Here is a 21,569-nt window from a genome sequence, read left to right as displayed (position 1 = left end):
CATTATGGGATGTTATTACACGCTATGTCACAATACTTATGGCTATTCTCTCTTATTTTACAAGGTTTACATAAAGAGGGAGAATGACGGCAGCTGGGATTCTGGGCTGGAAAAGGAGCAAATATTATAGACTTATTCTGCACAGCTCCAAAAGTCCTGAAACTCCACGAAAGTCATTTTTTGGAAATAATGATAAATATTGAGTGGAAGAAGTACCAGAGGGGGCCCACACCCTGGCCACGAGGGTGGGGACACGTCCTACCCCTTGGGCGTGCCCCCTGCCTCGTGGCCACCTGGCAGCCCTCCGGTGCCCATCTTCTGCTATATGAAGTCTTTTACCCTGAAAAAAATCATAAGCAAGCTTACGGGATGAAACTCCGCCGCCACGAGGCGGAACCTTGGGGGAACCAATCTAGGAGGGGGAAATCATCACCATCGTCATCACCAATGATCCTCTCATCGGGAGGGGGTCAATCTCCATCAACATATTCACCAGCACCATCTCTCTCAAACCCTAGTTCCTCTCTTGTATCCAATCTTTGTACCAAAACCTCAGATTGGTACCCGTGGGTTGCTAATAGTGTTGATTACTCCTTGTAGTTGATGCTAGTTGGTTTACTTGGTGGAAGATCATATGTTCAGATCCTTAATGCATATTAATACTCCTCTGATTATGAACATGAATATGCTTTGTGAGTAGTTACGTTTGTTCCTGAGGACATGGGTGAAGTCTTGCTATTAGTAGTCATGTGAATTTGGTATTCGTTCGATATTTTGATGAGATGTATGTTGTCTCTCCTCTAGTGGTGTTATGTGAACGTCGACTACATGACACTTCACCATTATTTGGGCCTAGAGGAAGGCATTGGGAAGTAATAAGTAGATGATGGTTTGCTAGATTGACAGAAGCTTAAACCCTAGTTTATGAGTTGCTTCGTAAGGGGCTGATTTTGATCCATATGTTTCATGTTATGGTTAGGTTTATCTTAATACTTATTTTGTAGTTGTAGATGCTTGCAATAGGGGTTAATAATAAATGGGATGCTTGTCCAAGAAAGGTCAGTACCCAAGCACCGGCCCACCCACATATCAAATTATCAAAGTAACAAACGCAAATCATATGAATGTGATGAAAACTAGCTTGACGATAATTTTCATGTGTCCTCGGGAGCGCTTTTCTCATTATAAGAACTTGTCCAGGCTTGTCCTTTGCTACAAAAAGGATTGGGCCACTTTGTTGCACCTTATTTACTTTTATTGTTTGTTACCCGTTACAAATTATCTTATCACAAAACTATCTGTTACCTACAATTTCAGTGCTTGCAGAGAATACCTTACTGAAAACCGCTTGTCATTTCCTTCTGCTTCTCGTTGGGTTCGACACTCTTACTTATCGAAAGGACTACGATAGATCCCCTACACTTGTGGGTCATCACCCACACACCCTATAACATACAGACTGCACCACGTTATCGCGTGCATGCATGTGAGAATCTTTTTGAATTTTCAGTTTTTAAAATGTTTTATCTCTTAAATGAAAAATCCGATTGAAGATCTGTTTTCACCATTCAATCCATCACGACGAGATCTTTAAAAGTAGATCTCATATCAATATAGACAAAATTGTTTGGGTTAAAAGTTGTCATGTCTATTGCACATGATTTGTCATGATGTTTACACTGAAGTTACCATGATATGTTTCAGCTATTTTTTTCTACATTTAAAAGTAAATTTTGACATATTATAAAGGGGGGAATTAAGAAACTAGACTTGTCATGAACCATAAACTAAAATTTTCATGATACATGCGCTTAAAATTGCCATGGTTGATACAAAAAATAATTTTCATGGTCAAAGTACTGGAATTGCCATCATCAAAAAACTAAAATTGCCACATGGCAACTTTAGTTTAAGCACTATAGCAACTACAGTGTAAACATCATGGCAACTTTTGGCCAAAAAAATTCCGTCGAAACATATCAACATGGGGTCTAGTTTTGACGATCTCGTCGAAACGGATTTAATGGTGAAAATAGATTTTTAATTCGATTTTTTAATTAGGAGATAAAACATTTTTAAACCGAAACCCAAAAAGATTTCTGCTAATGCCATCTGTTCATACGTGGCAAAATGAATGATGATGGAGGCGTGTAGGCAATGTGCAAGATGCCACACGTGTGGGCGTTAGTTTTCTTGTAGAGTTAATCTTGATATGTGTGTGCGTGCATGTGTGCATTGCATGTTAGTGGTCTAGAGATGGCCTGGTCGATGAGTCTGTTTTGTACTGGAGTGAGTCCAGCAGTTGGTTTTGGTCAGGTCATGGTGGCTAGAGCCATTCTAGGAGAGGATCAAAGCCAAGTTGTTAGCTGAACACAGCTGGGTAGTGTTTGGCCGTTGAGGATAGGCTGTACCAGTGGTGGGCATGGCCGTGCATATAGCTAGCGATTAGTTAGAGCATGGTGGTTAGTGAAGTTAGTGGAGCATGGTGTGAGTGCGTGGGTCATGGTTGAGTGCCAGACTTTTGTATAAATTGTCATTTGAGTCAATGAGAAAATGAGAGGCCATGAGGGTTAGTGAACAGATGTAGCACATGTTGCCAAGGAAGAGTACCTGTCGGCAAAGCTAGTTCTTGTTTTTCTTCCTTGATATACATGTGTGTGTAGAGTTTCACTGTGTGTGTGTTTTTGAGAGAAACTAAGAGAGAGTCGAGCTCTGAGAGAGTTGTGTGAGGAAGAAGAAGAGCGGCGTTGCGAGGAGGCGGCGCCAACATTCTCTGTCCCTCTGAACTAGCTTGATTTGGAACAATGATCATTAATATGCAATAAGATAAGAGGATTTTCCTTCTGCTTTTCTTTCTTGATTGTTCTCCTTGGGATTTTAAAATATGGCTGCAGATATAATAAACTATGCTCCAGCAGACTGGCAACCCTTTTGAGGCAGGAGCGTGTTCACCCATCGATAAAGCAGAACTCGTGCTTTATCAAAAAGACACTTATATATATATTCGTATTCACGAGAGGGCCGTTTTGCCTCCGAGGTGCATGGCTCCCTAATAAACAGTAAATTCAGAATAAAAAATAAATAAAATTCAAATAATTTTGAATTTTTTATAGATATTTTTGTTAGTGTAACAAACGTTTGATAATTTTCATTCGAAACGAGATGATGGTTTTTCGTCGGTGAAAAAACAAAAATAAGTGTAATATTTGTAAGTGACATTTGTCGTTTGATTTTTCTTTTCACACATAAAAATACTTAAGCTCTTCTACTAAAAATTTGCAAGTAGCATTTTGGTGTGACAATGAATATATCTATTTTTTTCCTCGCAAAGAAAAAAGAATACATCTATGTTTTTTCAAACTTTTTGACATTTGCAAAAAATATTCTAGATGGGCAGGAGCATATGCTCCGAATTGAATTTCCGCGTATACTCTCACGAATGTTTTGGCCTTGAGCGCGGAGCCGTGGCAGGCTGGCCAAGGACTCCGGCGTGAAATTCGTCAGAGTAGAAAGTAAACTTCACACAATTCTCAAAAAAGGAAAAAGGAAAACTTCACACATGCATGACAAGTAAAGGAAAAAGTCTGAAATAAACCTTAAACTCGTAGTCCAAGTTTGAATCAAACCTTGAACTATTAATCCTTGAAATCAGCACCCTAACCTTATCAATCCCGGTTAATCCCCGACCCTACACCATTCTGGACATGTTTGTCCAAGCGGGAAAAGACAATCCCGACCTAGATTAGACATTTTTCTCACCAACGACTATGTCACACATTGTCTTCTTCGCCTAATCTCTCTCTCTCATATGCAAGGCGAGCTCGTATGCTAGTGTGTAGCGTGTAGCCTATGCGCCTAGACTACTACGAAGATGTATGAGGCGAGCCATTGATGCTAAGGGTCACATGTCACAACAGGCACTCTGAGCTCGTATACGACATCCTTGAAGCACATGAAGAAATTATTCAAGTCTGTCTTGGGCTCGTATACGACATCCTTGGGACACATGAAGAAATTGTTCAAGTCTGTCTTGGGCTCAAGCGCGGCAAGCGCATCCGCGAGCTACTGCCGGAGCACACCGACGGGCGAGAGGAAGAGGACCGCCGCTCTACCTCTAGCTTAGAGCATCTTCAACAGGTGCGTGGTATCGCGACACGCTAAATTATTTTTCGGCGTCGACATAACATTAGCGCGCGCAGAACGGTGGTTGCTTTATCATACCCTGCAAAATTTAGCGGCCCGCCATAGCGCTTCACCAGGCGCGGAAAAACCCAGCGCGCGCTTGGAATTTTTTTGAAACAATACATACGAAAAAATATATGAAACAACACATAATTTAAAACTTTAAATTTTATAGCATAGTTCCTCAAACCACAAGCCAGTTCATACGATGCTAATAAAAATAAATAAAACGATGCTAAATAAAACTACTCCTTGTCCTCCTCGATGGTGTAGTCCGACGACGTAAACGCATTGAGCCACCGTTGGAGGCGGCGATCCTAGTCGCTGATTAGTCACGAGGGAGGCGCGAGCTCCTGCGCCTGCTTGCGCGTTCGCACGTCAGTGAAGTTCCTCTGCGACCGAGGCCGCCCGGGGCGCCACACCGCTGCATCGTACGCACGGGCGGCCTCGTGGGCAGTCTCGAACGTGCCGAGCCTGAGGTGTGTATCGCGGGATCAGATCTCCGCGTAATACACGCCAGAGGGGCGGGCGGACGCCGCGGTAGCCCGACCCTGCTCCGGGGGTGCGGCGGCATGGCGAGGCACTGGAAGAGGCGAGGGGAGAAGGCACGACGGCGGCGGGGCGCTGTAAGAGGCGAGGAAGAAGGCGCGACACGAGGGAAAGACGGGCGGCGGGCGCCTGCGCGCAGCTTTTAACCAGCGCACTAGGCGACACGTGTCAAAACTGCCGCTTTTGCCCCCCCCCCCCATCTTTTTCACGCTCAAACTTTCGCGCGTCTGCTGGAGCGCGCCAAATTGGCGGTTTATCCGGCGCGCCGAATATTTCGCGCGCATTTGGAGACTCTCTCGTAGTCCAATTCTGCCGACGGCTTGACGCTCAATCAATTTCGACCATCCTCAACTGAAGCGTCTTGCTACCATAAACTTTCGCCGCTAGCCATCTTCACGGGAATTCCTACCACAATATTAGGTTCCTGGTAATTCGTGCTTCCTTTTGATTTTCCCAGCATCCTCAATTGCTACTCCAGTGAGTGGAGGGTCCGGTCTGGATGTTCGCATCTGTGTGCGCCCCCAAAAAGATGATGCAACTGTAGTGTAGACGAGAGAAAGAATGACTAGCTACAGATATTTTTAGGCAAATGACTATTGACTAGAGATGTAGTATTATATAACAAGTGGGCCAGTGTGGTCAGCGAGAGTAGTAAGTGATCCTAGCCTGGATCAGATGTTTTCCTGTTGCGCCAAACAAAAATTGGGTCGGAATTAACCGGGATCAATAAAATCAGGGTGTTGATTTTAGGGATTAGGAGTACAAGGTTTGATTCAGACTTGACATACAAATTCAAGGTTTATTTTAGACTTTTCCCACAAGTAAATATACTAGTACAGCGGTCTCGTGTGGGTCCCATTGCACGCCCCTCCCGAGGAGTCTAGCAGTAGCAGCGCATCCGAGCGTCGTGCTTTCAAAATTGGGCTCCATTTATTCCAAAGCCTGCAGCAAGCAGACAGAGGGAGTGGTAGAGAGAGAGAGAGAGAGAGAGAGAGAGTGAGAGAGCGGAGAGATGGGTTCCATGGCGCTCCTCCGTCCCTTGGCCTGCGTCCTCGTCCTCCTCTGCTCGTCGGTCGGGGCAGCGAATGGGATGTATCGTAGAGCTGGCGGCGATGAGGGGGAGGAAGCGGGCGGCAGGGTCACCGGCGGCGCCCGCGGCGGCGTCAGGAGCGCGTGGCCGGGGTACCTCTACACCAGAGCCGTCGGGCGGTGCACACCCCAGTAAGCAAACGCTCCTCATTCCCCCGTTCTTGGATTTGGCTTCCCCTTGCAGAAGTAAAAAAAAAGTTACTCCCTCAGTTCCTAAATATAAGTCTTTGGAGAGATTCGAACCACATACGGATGTACGTAGATGTATTTTAGAGTGTAGATTCACTCATTTTGCTTCGTAGGTATATTTAGGAACGGAGGGATATACTACATCTTTGTTTTCTTGATTTTTCTAGCAACATTGGGTAGTCAGTGGTGACCACTCAGTAACTCTACCGTGCTAATTCAGCACCTATTCAAGCTAGGTATCGAGTCTTTGGTAGTGGTACTACTACGCAGAAATTCCGGAGATTGCAATGCGACTGCGACGAACAGTAGCATCTGTGTGCTGGGAGAGGAGTCCCAATAATGTAATTTTGAGGCTTACAGCCTGCCTCAAAAGTGGCCACTTTTAGCGGCTGGGTAGATCTAAAAACGTTGGTTTCATCCTAAAAGGTCCGGCGGAATCTGCACTAGGTTGCAAGAATGGTGTGCCCACACAACCTAATCTGCTTTTGTGAAATCCCTTGTCGTACGTGCAAGGCTAAAGTGTTCGACTCGCGGTCCATGTATTAGTCACCCTGACAAGTTTTACAGTAGTATCTTCTCACTAAAATCCAGGGTACATTTTGAGTCACTAGTTGTAACCGTATAGCCTGGGTAGCAAGGAAAACTTGCCAACAAGCGACTATTGTGTAGTGGTATAGAATTTCTGCAGTAACCCGAGGTGTTACTCCATAATCCATATGGCAAGTTTATCTGAATACATGGCAGTTTTTTTCTGAATATTGAGCTTACTTCTGCTGAAATGCAATACTAGCACTGAATCAACAAACTGTCTTAACTGCCCTGGTTCCAGTCTTGTGAACATCAAGAGTTCAAGACAAGTCACGTCCGTTTCATTCATTGCGTTCATGCAATTCTGTTTCGTCCTCCCCACGCTCTCTCTGGTTTGTTCAAGTCGTGCTCATGTGGGTCAATGTGGCCTTTGTGCCCTGTGGGGCATTCTCCGCTAAGTGTGCATGCTATCGTAGCTTACGAGCCAACTTATTAGGCCCCTTTTTTGGTAGGGAAAGAAATATGATGACTTAAAATCATCGCATAACATGTGGAATGCCTCTTCTGAATAGAATTTCGAGTTCAGTGTTAACCTGCTCCTTTTAACGAGTAGTTTTCTGAGTAATAACACTGCAATAAACCGTTACCTTGCTCCTTTTACGACTAGCTTCATGTGGAACTCTATATGCAGGTTCTGGAGCAGCGGGGTTGAGCAATGGCCCAACATCGTCCCCCAGGAGGCGGCGGTGTCCAAGGTGTTCGGGTCCAGGTCCATGGACAAGTACGGGCCGCGGCTCACCCTGCTGGAGGCCACCATGAGGACGGACGAGGACGGCAGCCCCTTCGTGAAGCTGGTGAAGCACGGGAGCGCGGCGCTCATCAACGCCTACACGCGGACGGGCTTCCCCTTCGACTCCTGGGAGGTGAAGGCGCTGCTGCTGGAGGCGCTCGTCTCCGAGGACGCCGCGGCCGCCCAGGCCGAGCGGTTCCAGCAGGCCAACGAGTCGTGTGTCTGAATCCCATGGTATGTATCAACAGAAATGCAGAATGGCACGTGTTGGTGGTAGGTCACCGCTTCTGTGACTTGGGAGGGAGATCTCAAGCAGTGTTCCCATTCGCGGTTGGCATGTTTCTTGGATGCCTGCGGGTTGTTTGAAATGGTGAAGTGTGACTTGCACTCGTGTGTGTTTGTGCAATGTGCGTAGCCTGTAGCTGTAGTAGTGGAGTGTGCCATCGTGCAAGACTGCGATCTGGTTGGATGGATGGAGCGTTTTATGTCGCCGTGTCGTGTTTCTATGCTGCTAATGACTTTTTTACAAGGATTGTCTTTCGTTTGTGATTGCCTCAGCGTGCAGTCAGGGGCGGAGCTGGAGGTAATGCCGCCCTGATGCACCCCTTTAACATGGCTTAAATTTTCAAGCAACGGTGTATTGAATAGAGGTGTATTCCATAACTTCTACTCCCTCCGTTCCCAAATAATTGTCTTTCTAGCCATCTCAAATGGACTACAACATACGGATGTATGTAGACATTTCTTAGAGTGTAGATTCACTCATTTGCCTTCGTATGTAGTCACTTGTTGAAATCTCTAGAAAGACAATTATTTAGAAACGGAGGGAGTAGAACATATTATCAGACATAATAAAAGGTGATGTATATAAAAAAAATGTACCGGTCAAAATGGTTACCATAACGATGAATCAAAGAACAAAATTACTTGAGAAGTATGTCTTGGGTTTCCAAATTCGAAAATATATCATCAGACATCAAGGTTTCTTACCCTACAAGATAAAAAGGTAGAATTAAACTTTCAAGTAAAACATAATAAAATGAACGAAAGTACTTAAGAGACTTTCTAAAAAAACTAAATATGTGAAATTGATGTCTCTTGGCTGACAATGTCTATTAACCAAGTACTTTCTTCTTACCAGATCTTTCAAATTAGAATGATAATGTTCTATCAACTTCATTTTGCCTCGATCATATTGAATCTCCCATTCCCAATTCATGTCTTCTATCTTGTATTATCACTTTCTGGAGTATAGAACTAATTACGGATTTATTCTACTAGTTACAACTTCATACTGTACATAATAAAGCGGGTTCATAGTTCATACCGAATAACTGCTGCAATTTACAAATATATTTATAAAAGACAAACACAGACTACCAAGAAAAAATTAGGATCAATTATAGTCGACTGTTTACCGCGTGTGATGTGCCTGCCTGGGCCGCCGGCATCGTTGCGATAATCAGTCGGTGAAAGATCCGTGTGCTTGGGTGTGCCCGAGTGGGGGTCAGGGCTTGGGTGCTGCCGTGCTAGCCCGCGTCGGGCATATCCCCATCATCGCCGTCGATCTGGCCGCCGCCTGGGCGCGACCGAGCGAGGAGTCGGCTGGGCAGGGAACAACCTACGGCGTACGATTCGACGATGCGTACACATCTACAGGAGGTCCGTAGCCAAGCAGATCGATCGATTTAGCGATCTTTTTTTAGAGGAGATTGGTCGATTGATCGGTCAAACCGATCGCTAAAACGCAAGAAGTGGCCTAACGTCACATGTGCGCGAAGCCCATTCAAGTGGCCTGCCTGACCCTGATGCACTCGCCTCGTCGTCCTTCTCTGATGCCCATGGGTACTGAAAAATAAATTCGACCCTGGTGCCTGTGCATCAGGTTGGGCCTATTGGGCTCCGCCCCTACGTGCAGTGCAACTTTTATTTCTTTTTTGAGAGTATGCATACCTTACTTTCATAGGATCTATGGCAGAAAGACTGATCGTTGGGTCATGCGCAACACAGAACACTGTATGTACCTGGCGCTTTCTCTTGCTTCGTTTCGTACTTTTTTTTTTGAGACAACTTTTCGTACGTGAAGCGGGATGGGTGCACGGAGCTGGCGGGCATGGGCTCGAGGCTCCGTTGGACCACATAAAGGAAAGGAAAGCGCGAGACTTTTGGCAAGCACCGTGCGCGGCAATGGGGCCAGCCGGCAGCCGATCGGCCCGAAACACCCGGATATGCGGCCGCTTCCCAAATCGCGACGGAAAATCTATTCGAAGCTCACTGCGGCTATTGTTTTTTTTTCTTTTGAGGGGTGGCTATTGGCTTTTTTTTTTAGGGGTAAAGCCAACTTTATTAATCAAACTCCATAATCTGTGGGACACAACGTTGATCGTGGGGCTGGCCAAGCCACACATGACGCCCTCGAGGTAAAGACAGAGAAAACTTAGATAACTTATGAGCTTCCTAATTGACAGTTCGACTCTCAAAAGTAAAGTTACAAATAAGAGGTGATTATCTCAGTTTTATCTCTCAGATGATAACCCCATATGGACCCTGGCTGTCCCTAGAAATGTCGCCAATCACCTGGACGCAACAACAAAGCGTTGTACTCCCTCCGTTCGGAATTACTTGTCTCGGATATGGATGTATCTAGAACTAAAATACATCTAGATACATCCATTTCTGCGACAAGTAATTCCGAACGGAGGGAGTACATTCAGATCTTCTGCCAGAGCAATGGCCTCGCGACATGCTATCGCCTTGAGTGTCGCTGGATCGCATACTCCCGCAATGACTAGGGATGAGCTCCCCAGATAAACCCATTGGCTATCTCTACATATTGTTGCCGCTGCACCTCTGCTCTGAAATCTTACCGCCACATCGACATGGATCTTAGCATAATTAGCTGGGAGTGATTTCGGCCTTGGCTCAGGACCAGTAGAAGAAGTCACAGCCGCTAGAGGTATCCTCCCAGAGAGAGAAGTCGTTCCCAGGTCAGCCGCTAGAGGTATCCTCCCAGAGAGAGAAGTCGTTCCCAGGTCAGCCCCTAAAACGGAATATGAACTCTTTCGTCGCCCGAGGCGTTTGGAAGATGGACTCATGGATGGCCTTCCTCCTCGACGTCCAGATCGCCCACAACGTGACCGACAGCAATGTAAACTTCTCATGCGATGGAGCAGCGACGCGAGTGACAAATATGGGCCGGCCCACTTCTAGATATACACAGTGTGTGCGTCCAACCTGTTTTGGGAGCGCATGGGAAAGCTACCGCGCGCGTCGGGGGAAGCCCCAAATGGGCTGTCCCAGCCGCGCGGGAGGCCACAGCCTGTTTTTTTCCCCTCTTTTATGTTCTCTTTTTTGCTTTTTTTGTACTTTTCTTTGTACTAATTCAGCACATATATGTATTTGAAAAATGTTGAGCAAGTATTTGAAATATGTTGGATAAGTACTAAAAAAATATTGAACAAATATTTGAAATAATGTTCAATAAGTATTAAAAATGTAGGACAAGTATATGAAAAATGTTAAACAAGTATTTGAAAATGTTAAATAAGTATTAAAAATGTTGAAAGAGTATTTGAAAAATATTGAATAAGCATTAGAAAATATTGAACGGGTATTTGAAAAATGTTGAACAAGTATTTGCAACATGTTGCATAAGTATTAAAATGTTGAACAAGTATTTGAAAAAATATCGAATAAGCATTCAGACAATGTTGAAAGTGTATACAAAAAATGTTTATCACTTATTAAAAGAATGTGTTTCACATATATGAAAATTCAGAGTGAATACAAAAACAAAAATTAAGAAAAGAAATAAAAAAAATGGAGAAAAACAACAAAACAAAAAAGTTAAAAAAAGAACTAGAGAACAAAAAAATGGCGCGACGCCGGTGGTCGCGGTGCCAAGTCCAATGGCGGCATGGCAAACTAGTTGCATGGCGAACTAGGTGCTGGTGTTATGTGTAGTTGTCAACCTTGTCAAATGGACGCCATGTTGTGCCCGGTCCCCCCACCGGCGTCGTTCCTCTCGGTAACTTAACCTCGTCCTCGGCCTACACTGACACCGTCATCGCGAGCACAATGCAAAAAACTCTACTGTAACTCAGTGTGTCATGTGTAGGTGTAACTCTTAATCATGTTGCCTGTATGCAACCAAACACCGGGCACTTGCATCTACCAAACCAATGCACGCAACCAAACGGCAGTCAAAAAATGCTCCCATAATGCAGGCAGCCTGTATGCAGGCAACTAAAGTAAGTGTAGATGATTGTTTTTTGCCTGCATCAGGCTTAAGTGGAACAAATATGCAAAGTCTAAAAAACGATGCAGGTAACCAAACGCCTCCTTAATGTTATTTTGGTACGCAAATGGTGGTGGAACCGAGGGCAAGAGAAGGGATGTGGCAGCAGATAGTAAGAAGAAAAAAAAAAAAGATTGATTAAGGGATCTATCAGATACATGGATCTCTGAATGATTCACCATGCTGGGCTGACTTGTTAAAATCAATCTGTATCTTACAGGGAGAAAGATGAAAGTGGGTAATGGACAACGGACTGGCTTTTGGGGTGACAAATGGTGCAGTGACAAACCTTTGCTAGCTATTTTTCCTGACTTGTTGCAACTATGTAATGAGAAGAAAAAACTGTCAGAGATATGGCTAATACTGGATGAGCAATGACAGTTTGGAGATGGCTGAACAATAAACAAAATAGATAGCTAGTGGAGCTGAGAGCTTTTTTAGGGAGCTGAGAGTGCGAGGCTGACTGGATGTTTCCATCTGGCTATGGAACAAAAAGGGAAAAAATCTAGATTATTTAGGCATCTTTGGAAAGCCAAACTGCCTTTGAACATAAAAAATTGGTTATGACTTATATGGCATAATGCCATTGCAACAAAAGATAATATGATCAAACATAAATGGGCGGGGGATCCTTTACGTTGATTCTGACATGATAATGAAAATATTCATCACCTTTCCACTGTTGCTGCGACATAGTATGTGTGGAGTATAGTGAGCAAAACTATTGGTGCTGGGGATAGACCTGGATGATTTTCCCAATACTTCTCGTGGATTCCCAAATTCCTAACTCCAAGTTGTTGGCCTGGCGGCCCTATGTTGGGCTATTTGGAAGCTCAGAAACAGAGCTTGTTTTGAGTTTAAGCTTGTAAGATATCCCGCTGGATTTATTTACTGTGCTGTGTCTTTTATGAATTATTGGGCAGCTTTGTAAAATGAGGGGACTGAAATGTTGGAACAAGGTGCGACGGCACTCCAGAGAACGGCACTGGCATAGTATGAGGATGGCAGGAGGGAGCGAGGAAATGGCGCCTTGATGACCATGGGAGATGATGGTTCAAACAATGAAGATGATGCAGAAGCTACGTGCCAAGATATGGAGCAAGACTGAGTAATTTCTCTGGGCTGATGACTTGTTTTGCTTCGCCTTAGCTCCCCGCTCTCCCCTATCAGCGGAGCATGCGGCAGGAGAGTTACGGCTGGGATAACCTTACTTTTGTCTATCTGCTTTGCGCCAAGACGCTGTTTTTGTGTTCTGTTCCATTATCTTTTTGATAGTGGAACCCGATCCATTCATGGATTGTATGAAAAAGAACCCTAAGGATTAGAAGACTAGGAATTTGGATGAAAGAGTGTTTGATATCATAGGAGAAACAAATGAATTCCACTGAAAGGTTTGAGAGGATTTCCTCCAAAATAGAGTGCAAATGAATCTTAAGATAATTTTCACAAAGATTCAAGTTCTCCAAAAATATGGAATTCCTTGGAATCAAGATGACCTTGGGAGTTATATGCACCCATCAGACGACTCGGCCAATATAGACTAGAATGTGTCTCCTTAGTGATCAGTACCTCCTCCGTAGAATCATAAGATAAGAGCAACGTCTTGTTTGGTTATTACGAGAATCAGTACAAGGAGCAACAATGATTGATTTCTAGAGTAGTTCCTTAACCTGCTAATTCTGGTGGTGGAAGTAGCAATATCAGAGCAACAAGTATGAGATAGGGCATTGTGACAATCATGCATGTACTCTGAATATGTATCTAAATAGGCATCACAAACAAACACTCTTGTGTATCACAGGACTGAGTCTGAGATCAAGACAAGTCGGTGATATGGCGATAATTGTACCGAGCAGGAGCAGTCACAACAAGGCATGATCTTTCCCCCAAAAAAGAAAAAACAGACTAGTGATAAAATTCTCGACAACTTATGATACTAGCAAAACGAAATGTGACCGCATCAGCAGGCAACAAAGACGGACGGACGAAAGAGGAGGGATTTATTTGGCGAGGGGCGGCGGCGAGCCGAGAAGAGCCTGCTGCTGGAGGTCGAGGTCGACCATCTGCTGCTCGCGGTCCATCTCGATGATGAGCGGCACGACCAGCACCAGGAAGGTCGTCCCGACGATCCACGCCGCCTTCCCCGTGCTCCGCAGCAGCTTCCCCGCCACCGCCGCGGCCTCGCGGCCGTGCGCCGCCACCAAGGACAGCGAGATCGGAGCCAGGATGCCGCCCGTGTCGCCACGCCTGCTCACAACGGAGGACGACGCCATGCTCGCTCCCTTGTTTTGATCTGGACTGGAGGATTCAATTCGGTTCGATTAGGGTTTCCATTCCAGAGGACGACTACTCTTTATCGGACTGGACGGCCTTTTGTGGGCTTAAGGAGGCTCGTGACAAGGGCAGGCCCGAATAGCGACAGGTATTTAGTGTTAGGGCCGGTTCTTTTACGGCTTCTAGCAGCTTATGGCACCAAGGTGAGCTATCTCTTATTTGCTGATGATAGTATATAGTATTTTTTTGAAAGTTTAACCACAAGCTGCATCTAAAATAAGAGAAGTGTTGAATCTATACTGTAATGCTTCTAACCAGAAGGTAAACTTGGAGAAATCATCAGTTTTCTTCAGCAAAAAGTGTCCTAATGATTTGAATGCCGAAGTGAAATAGGTTTTACAAGTGCATTCAAAAGCGCTTTCGGAGAAATACCTTGGTATGCCAACGGAAGTAGGAAGGGCAAAAAATGGTGTCTTTAAATACTTAAGAGATAGATTATGGAAAAGGTTACAGGGGTGGATTGAGCAGCTGCTATCGGTTGTGGGAAAGGAAGTTTTGATAAAATCGGAGCAAGCTCTACCTACCTATGCTATGGGATGTTTCAAACTTCCAAGAGGATTGTGTGAGCACATTGATTCATCTTTGAGGAAGTTTTGGTGGGGAGCAAGGGATGGAGAGCGAAAAACTGCCTGGGTCTCTTGGAAGGATATGTGCCAATCGAAATTTTCGGGTGGTATGGGATTTAGGCAAATGGAACTTTTCAACTTGGCCTTGTTAGCAAAGCAAGGATGGAGAATTTTGCAGGAACCAAACTCGCTAAGTGCTCAAATCCTTAAGGTTGTGTACTTTCCGAATTGTGAGTTTCTTGAAGCAGAATTGGGGACTAGGCCTTCTCAAGTTTTGGGTGGTATGGGATAGGGCATTGTGACAATCATGTATGTACTCCGAGTATGTATCTAAATAGGCATCACAAACAAACACTCTTGTGTATCACAGGACTGAGATCAAGACAAGTCGGTGATATTGCGATAATAGTACCGAGCAGGAGCAGTCACAACAAGGCATGATCTTTCTCCCTAAGAACAGACTAGTGATAAAATTCTCGACAACTTATGATACTAGCAAAACGAAATGTGACCGCAGCGGCAGGCAACAAAGACGGACTGACGAAAGAGGAGGGATTTATTTGGCGAGGGTCGGCGGCGAGCCGAGAAGAGCCTGCTGCTGGAGGTCGAGGTCGACCATCTGCTGCTCGCGGTCCATCTCGATGATGAGCGGCACGACCAGCACCAGGAAGGTCGTCCCGGCGATCCACGCCGCCTTCCCCGTGCTCCGCAGCAGCTTCCCCGCCACCGCCGCGGCCTCGCGGCCGTGCGCCGCCACCGAGGACCGCGAGATCGCAGCCAGGACGCCGCCCGCGTCGCCGCGCCTGCTCACAGCAGAGGACGACGCCATGCTCGCTCCCTTGTTTTGATCTGGACTGGAGGATTTGATTCGGTTCGATTAGGGTTTCCATTCCAGAGGACGACTCCTCTTTATCGGACTGGACCGCCTTTTGTGGGCTTAAGGAGGCCCGTGACAAGGGCAGGCCCGAATAGACGGGTATTTAGTGTTAGGGCCGGTTCTTTTACGGAATATCCTATCGTTGCGTCAAACTGCCGGCGCTTCCCACAGGCGAGCGTCCGAGCAGCGACGCAACGGGCCGGCCCGTTTAACAGTTCGAACCCCACCGGTTTTGGGAACCTTCTAGAGGTTCCCAGTTGGTTTTTTCTGGTTTTGGGAAACTTCTAGATGGTTCTTTGAATCGGTCTTTTCTTTGGTCCGTTTTTCTATTTTCTTTTTTCTTTTCTTTTCTCTTATTTTCCCTTTTCTAGTTTTTTCTTTTGTTTCTTTATTCTGTTTTTTATTTTTCCTTTTTCTTTTCTTTTCTCTCATTTTCCGTTTTCTGTTTTTTTGTTTCTATATCGTTTTTTATTAATTTAAATTTGTGCACAATTCAAAAAAATTCACGGATCCAAAGTTTGTGCATAATTTTAAAAAAAAATCACGGTTTCAAAAAAATATCACAATTCAAAAAAATTTACGGTTTAATATTTGTTCACAATTTGAAAAATATTCATAATTTTATAATTTTGTTCACGATTTTTGGAATTGCATCATATTTCAAAATTTGTTCACAATTCAAAAAATGTTCGCAGTTTAACAAAAATGTTCACAATTTTATAATTTTGTTCATGAATTTGAAATTTTTTTATGTTCCAAAATTTGTTCACAATTCAAAAATGTTCATGGTTTTCAAAATTTGTTAGCTGATTAGAAAAATGTTCACAATTATTGTTCATGAATTTGAAATTTATTCATGTGTTAAAATTTGTTCACAATATAATAAAAATATGGTTTCAAAATTTGTTCGGAATTCGAAAAATGTTCACAATTTTAATTTTGTTCAAGAATTTGAAATTTGTTCATGTTTAAAAATTTGTTTGCAATTTGAAAAATTTTCACAGTTTCAAAATTTATTCATATATTCGAAAAATGTTCGCATTTTTCGAATTTTGTTCATGAATTTGAAATTTATTCATGTTGCAAAATTTGTTCACAATTCAAAAATGTTTACAGTTTTCAAAATTCGTTCGTACATTCGGAAAATGTTCATAATTTATAATTTTTTCACAAATTTGAATTTTCTTCATGTTTTAAAAGTTGTTCAGAATTAGAAAAACAATTATGGTTTCAAAATTTGTTTAGAATTTTAAAAATGTTCATAATTTTATATGTTTGTTCACAAATTTGAAATATGTTCATGTTTAAAAATTTGTTCACAATTCAAAAAACGTTCGCGGTTTAAAACAATTTGCGGATTAAAAAATGTTCGCATTTTAATAATTTTGTTCACGAATTTTAAATTTATTCATGTTTCAAAATTTGTTCACCATTTGGAAAATGTTTACGGTTTCAAAATTTGTTCACAATTCAAAAAATATCCTAAATTTTTCACGAATTTGAAATTTGTTCATGTTTCAAAAAATTTTCACAATTTGAAAAATGTTTGCAGTTTCAATTTTTTTTCACAATTCTAAAAATGTGCGGTTTCAAAATTTATTCACATTTTGAAAAGTGTTTGCGGTTTCATCAATTTGTTCAAACGAAAAGGAAACAAAAAATAAATTTGTTTGCATTTTCACAAAACTATTCGTAATTTCTGGAAAAGTTCTCCTATTCAATTTTTTTCTTTTTTCCATAAATACAATTATTTTACCAAATAAAGTTCATGGTTCAAAAATTCACGTTCAAAATTTTAGAAAAAGATTAGATCGGCTTATGGTTTGTGTTTTTTAAGTTTTAGAGCTAGGTTCTTTAATATTCGCGATGGCAAGTTAAGACGTGAGGTAGCCAGTTGAGGTGGCTAGCGCAAGGCGCACATTATCGAGAGGTTGTGTGTTCGAGTCTTATTGCTGGAGCATTTTTTTTGTGATTTTCCACCCATACAGAAAATGGGCCGGCCCAGGTGAGCTGGCTCGGTGCGAAAGGGTGACGACTCGCCGCAAAATGCGGCGTATAGGAGTTCCCTTCTTTTGCGGCTTCTAGTGAGTGCTCCTCGGCAGAAGAGGAAAACCAGCGCCCACTTGCCTGGCTAAGTGGGCCGGCCCATGAATGAGCCGATGAGCTCGCGCGACGCCCGCTTCCCCAGCTATACCGCTCGATCGTTTCGTTTTTACTCGAAAGAAAAAAACGCTGGATCGTTCCACGGTAGACCAGTGAACCATTGACTTTGGAGATTTTTTTGTGAAATTTCAAAAACAAAGTTCACGAATTTAAAAAAAGTTCAGCGATTTTGAAAAAGGTTCAACAAAATTTGGAAAAAGTTCATGAAATTTTCAAAAAGCTCATCTAATTTTGAAAAAGTTCATCTAATTTTGAAAAAAGTTCATCTAATTTGAAAAAAGTTCGTCGGTCTTGCAGAAAAGTTCATTGATTTTGAAAAAGTCCATCTACTTTCAAGAAAAAAATTCACAAATTTATAAAAAGTTCATCTACTTTCACAAAGAAAATCACGATTTTTTCGCAAAAAGAAAGGAAAAAGGTACTGAGAAAAAAACGAAGAAAGAAGAAGAAAAGGAAAACCAAAGCATGATGTGAGCAGGTGAGGTTACTTGGTCAGGTGGTTAAGGAGGCGCCGTATTAAGAAGTGGGTTGCGGTTTCGAACCTGGCTCACATGCATTTTTTGCAGTTTACAGAAACGAAAATAGGATGGGCCGGCCCGCTATGAAACCAGGCGTACGGCGGGGTGTGCGCCCTGTACCGAATGGTCTATATTCGGCGCGCTTCTAGTAGCTCCAAGGTGAGCCATCTCTTATTTGCTGGTGATAGTATATATTTTTTATGAAAGTTTCCCCACAAGCTGCATCTAAAATAAGAGAAGTGTTGAATCTATAGGGTAATGCTTCTAATCAGAAGGTAAAATTGGAGAAATCATCAGATTTTTTTAGCAAAAAGTGTCCTAATGATTTGAATGCCGAAGAGAAACAGGTTTTACAAGTGCATTCAGAAGGCTTTCGGAGAAATACCTTGGTATGCCAATGAAAATAGGAAGGGCAAAAAAATGGTGTCTTTAAATACTTAAGAGATAGATTATGGAAAAGGATACATGGGTGGATTGAACAACTACTATCGGTTGCGGGAAAGGAAGTTTTGATAAAATCGGTAGCGCAAGCTCTACCTACCTACCTACGCTATGGGGTGTTTCAAACTTCCAAGAGGATTGTGTGAGCACATTGATTCATCTCTGAGGAAGTTTTGGTGGGGAGCAAGGGATGAAGAGCGAAAAACTGCCTAGATCTCTTGGAAGGATATGTGCCAATCGGAATTTTTGGGTAGTATGGGATTTAGGCAAATGGAACTTTTCAACTTGGCCTTGTTAGCAAAGCAAGGATGGAGAATTTTGCAGGAACCAAACTCGCTAAGTGCTCAAATCCTCAAAGTTGTGTACTTTCCGAATTGTGAGTTTCTTGAAGCAGAATTGGGGACTAGGCCTTCTCAAGTTTGGAGATCAATCTTAGAAGGAAGAGAAGTGCTAAAACAGGGGCTTATTAGAAGGATTGGTACTAGAACGTCAACAAACATATGGAATGATAATTGGTTGCCAAGAGAAAACATGATGAGGCCGCTAGCGCCAGTGAAGGATGGTCCTTCACTGTTGGTGAGTGAATTAATTGATCAGGTAAACAAAATTTGGAACCCGGAAGCCTTAAATGAACAACTACTTCCAATTGATAGGGAGGTGGTACGTCAAATTCCATTGCCGCTGTTAGGCATGGATGATAGATGGCGTGGTGCAAGGAGAAATAAGAAACTTTTCTGTCAGGTTTGTGTATCGAATGCTTGTTCATACAAGAAACATAAGAGAGGCATGGCTTGAAGGTAATTCAGGCATATCTGATATAAAGAAGGAACATAAGGGTTGAACTAGCCTCTGGAAGTATAAAATACCTGTGAAGATCAGGACTTTCGCTTGGAGGTTGGCTAGACAAAGTCTACCAACTTCGGATATTTTGCGACATAGAAGCATGGCTACAGAGTCCAAGTGTATAGCTTGTGTGAGGGATGATTCGTGGAGACATTCTTCGTTAGAGTGTTGGATTGCATGTTGTGTGTGGGCCCTAGTTGATGAGGAGATGTATGATCGCTGTGGAGAAACTAATGCTAAAATTGGTTATTTGAAATGGAAGAGCAACTGAATCATAGTCAGTTCGTAATTATGATGGTTACTTTCTGGCTCTATGGAAGGTGTAAGTGCATCTAGTGCCACCCCTAGTTGGTTTTGGTGTATTGACGACAAACGTGGTTGAGGACTAATGTGTTTGTGAGAATTGCAGGATAACACATGTAATAGTCCCTCATTGATTCGGTTTTCCTACCAGAGATGACCCCTAAAATGGGTGAAGACATTGAAGTCAATGGTGGTTCATGAAGACATTCACGATGAAGATTATGACGTGTGAAGATATTCACTTGAAGACTATGGAGTGCGAAGACATAGTTGTTTCGTAGTTTCCTTTCTTCTTTATTGAGTCATAGGAACCACCATACTATTAAGTGGGGTCCAAGTGAACAAAGTCAGAGTGACTGATGTGATGCTCAACCAAATCCTATGTCTTCGAGCGAAGACAATGAGAGCAAATCTTATCTAGAGCTGGATGAGTCAGCTTTGCTTGTAGCCCAAGTCAAGTTGTCGCGTGTGTTTGATATCCGACCATTGGACACATGTCGGTTCCTTAGTGACCCAAGGTCGTCTTGGACAAATCAGGTTGGGTTGGCACTTGGCTATAAATAGCCCACCCCCTACACCATAAGTTGGTGGCTACTCAGAGTTAGTGCACGACTTTTGTCATTTGAGAGCAACCCACCTCTGAAGCATTTGAGAGAGAGATCCTTGTGAGGACAAAGCCCAAAACACCCAGAGCCAAAGAGTGTTAGGCATCACTGAAGTCTTTCTGTTCGCGTGATCTGAAGACTTGTTACACTTGAGGACTGTGAATCCTCCAGCCGGTTAGGCGTCGCGTTCTGAGCATCCAAGAGTCATTGTGGATCGCTAGTGAATGAAGTCTGTGAAGATTTGGAAGTCTACCTTGAAGACTAACCTGAGTGATAGGGTGAGGACTAAGTGTTCTTAGCTCTAGGGGAATAAGGTGAAGACACTGTCTTCTGAGTTCAATCTCAGCCTGACTAACCAGACATACAGTTGTCACAACAACTGAAACTGGTGTACCAAATCCTTGTCTTCACCAAGCAACTGGCTTTATCCCCTACTTTCCTTACTTTTCAGTTTGTCTTCGTGAAGTCATTGCTTGCACTACAAAAGAAGACACATCCGTGACATTTTGGGCTGAATTTTTTTTCTGTCATACTTATGACACTTCTATGACGATAATTGTGACAAAACCCGGTATCATAATAGATGTGGTGGGCTCCTACTTCTATGACAAAAAATCATGACAGAAAATGGGCTTTTCGTCCTGGGCGGGCCGGAGACGCAGCTGCATGACATTCTTTGGGTCGTCCATGACGAAAAAACCGTGGTAGAAGCGAGGGCGAGGAAAATATCGGGGTGTTCCCGGTTACGGTGGGTGGTCGGGCCGAGCAATGCACGGAGGTTTGCGCGTTTCTCTCGTACACGCACGCGCGTAGGTGCGAGGCATTGGGATCTAACTGAACCCGAGCGAGGCGTTCGCCTACTGAACCCGAGCGATTGCACTACAGGCTACGCGTTACTGAACCCAAGCGATCGATCGATGGCTGTTAAGTGAACTCGATCGAGCGATTCCTTCGCTACTGCTGCTAACTGAAGCCGATCGATGCTGCCTCTGGATGAACAGTGAGTGTTGTTGGGGGGTTTGGATGAACAGTTCCCGGTGGGGGTTAGATGAACAGGACCCTGTGGTGTTGCCACTGGATGAACAGGACCCTTATTGATCGAGCCGGTTGGGCGTGGATGAACAGGACCCCATGGAGGGTTGGATGAACAGGACCCCGTGGAGGGTTGGTTGAACAGTAGCCGATGGAGGGTTGGTTGAACAGTAGCCGGTGGAGGGGTGGTTGAATAGGAGCCCATGGAGAGGGCTGGTTGAACAGTAGCCGGTGGAGGGGTGGTTAAACAGGAGCCCGTGGAG

The 21,569-nt window shown here is 43.6% G+C and overlaps 3 protein-coding genes across 3 annotated transcripts; 1 reads left to right on the top strand and 2 right to left on the bottom strand.

The window, feature by feature from the left end:
* Window positions 1-5,657: 5,657 nt before the first annotated feature.
* Window positions 5,658-7,856, top strand: LOC123046118 (uncharacterized). Its single transcript, XM_044469403.1, has 2 exons — window positions 5,658-5,952; window positions 7,229-7,856. The coding sequence occupies exons 1-2, from the start codon at window positions 5,744-5,746 to the stop codon at window positions 7,551-7,553; spliced, it is 534 nt and encodes a 177-aa protein (XP_044325338.1). The 5' UTR covers window positions 5,658-5,743; the 3' UTR covers window positions 7,554-7,856.
* Window positions 7,857-13,353: 5,497 nt separating this feature from the next.
* Window positions 13,354-14,672, bottom strand: LOC123046116 (mitochondrial import receptor subunit TOM9-2-like). The gene has a single exon (XM_044469402.1). The coding sequence runs from the start codon at window positions 13,895-13,897 to the stop codon at window positions 13,625-13,627; it is 273 nt and encodes a 90-aa protein (XP_044325337.1). The 5' UTR covers window positions 13,898-14,672; the 3' UTR covers window positions 13,354-13,624.
* A 225-nt stretch (window positions 14,673-14,897) lies between these two features.
* On the bottom strand, window positions 14,898-15,415 carry LOC123046115 (mitochondrial import receptor subunit TOM9-2). Its single transcript, XM_044469401.1, has one exon. The coding sequence runs from the start codon at window positions 15,351-15,353 to the stop codon at window positions 15,081-15,083; it is 273 nt and encodes a 90-aa protein (XP_044325336.1). The 5' UTR covers window positions 15,354-15,415; the 3' UTR covers window positions 14,898-15,080.
* Window positions 15,416-21,569: the final 6,154 nt, after the last annotated feature.

Source organism: Triticum aestivum, chromosome 2B (assembly GCF_018294505.1).
Source record: "Triticum aestivum cultivar Chinese Spring chromosome 2B, IWGSC CS RefSeq v2.1, whole genome shotgun sequence".
Taxonomy (NCBI): Eukaryota; Viridiplantae; Streptophyta; class Magnoliopsida; order Poales; family Poaceae; genus Triticum; species Triticum aestivum.
This window is presented reverse-complemented; position numbering and strand designations above follow the sequence as displayed.

Excerpts from the sequence above, each read along its gene's own strand:
- LOC123046116 (XM_044469402.1), bottom strand. The coding sequence starts at position 13,897 with ATGGCGTCGTCCTCCGTTGTGAGCAGGCGTGGCGACACGGGCGGCATC.
- LOC123046118 (XM_044469403.1), top strand. The coding sequence starts at position 5,744 with ATGGGTTCCATGGCGCTCCTCCGTCCCTTGGCCTGCGTCCTCGTCCTC. Across the intron at positions 5,953-7,228 it reads GTCGGGCGGTGCACACCCCA|GTTCTGGAGCAGCGGGGTTG; the intron begins GTAAGCAAACGC and ends CTCTATATGCAG.
- LOC123046115 (XM_044469401.1), bottom strand. The coding sequence starts at position 15,353 with ATGGCGTCGTCCTCTGCTGTGAGCAGGCGCGGCGACGCGGGCGGCGTC.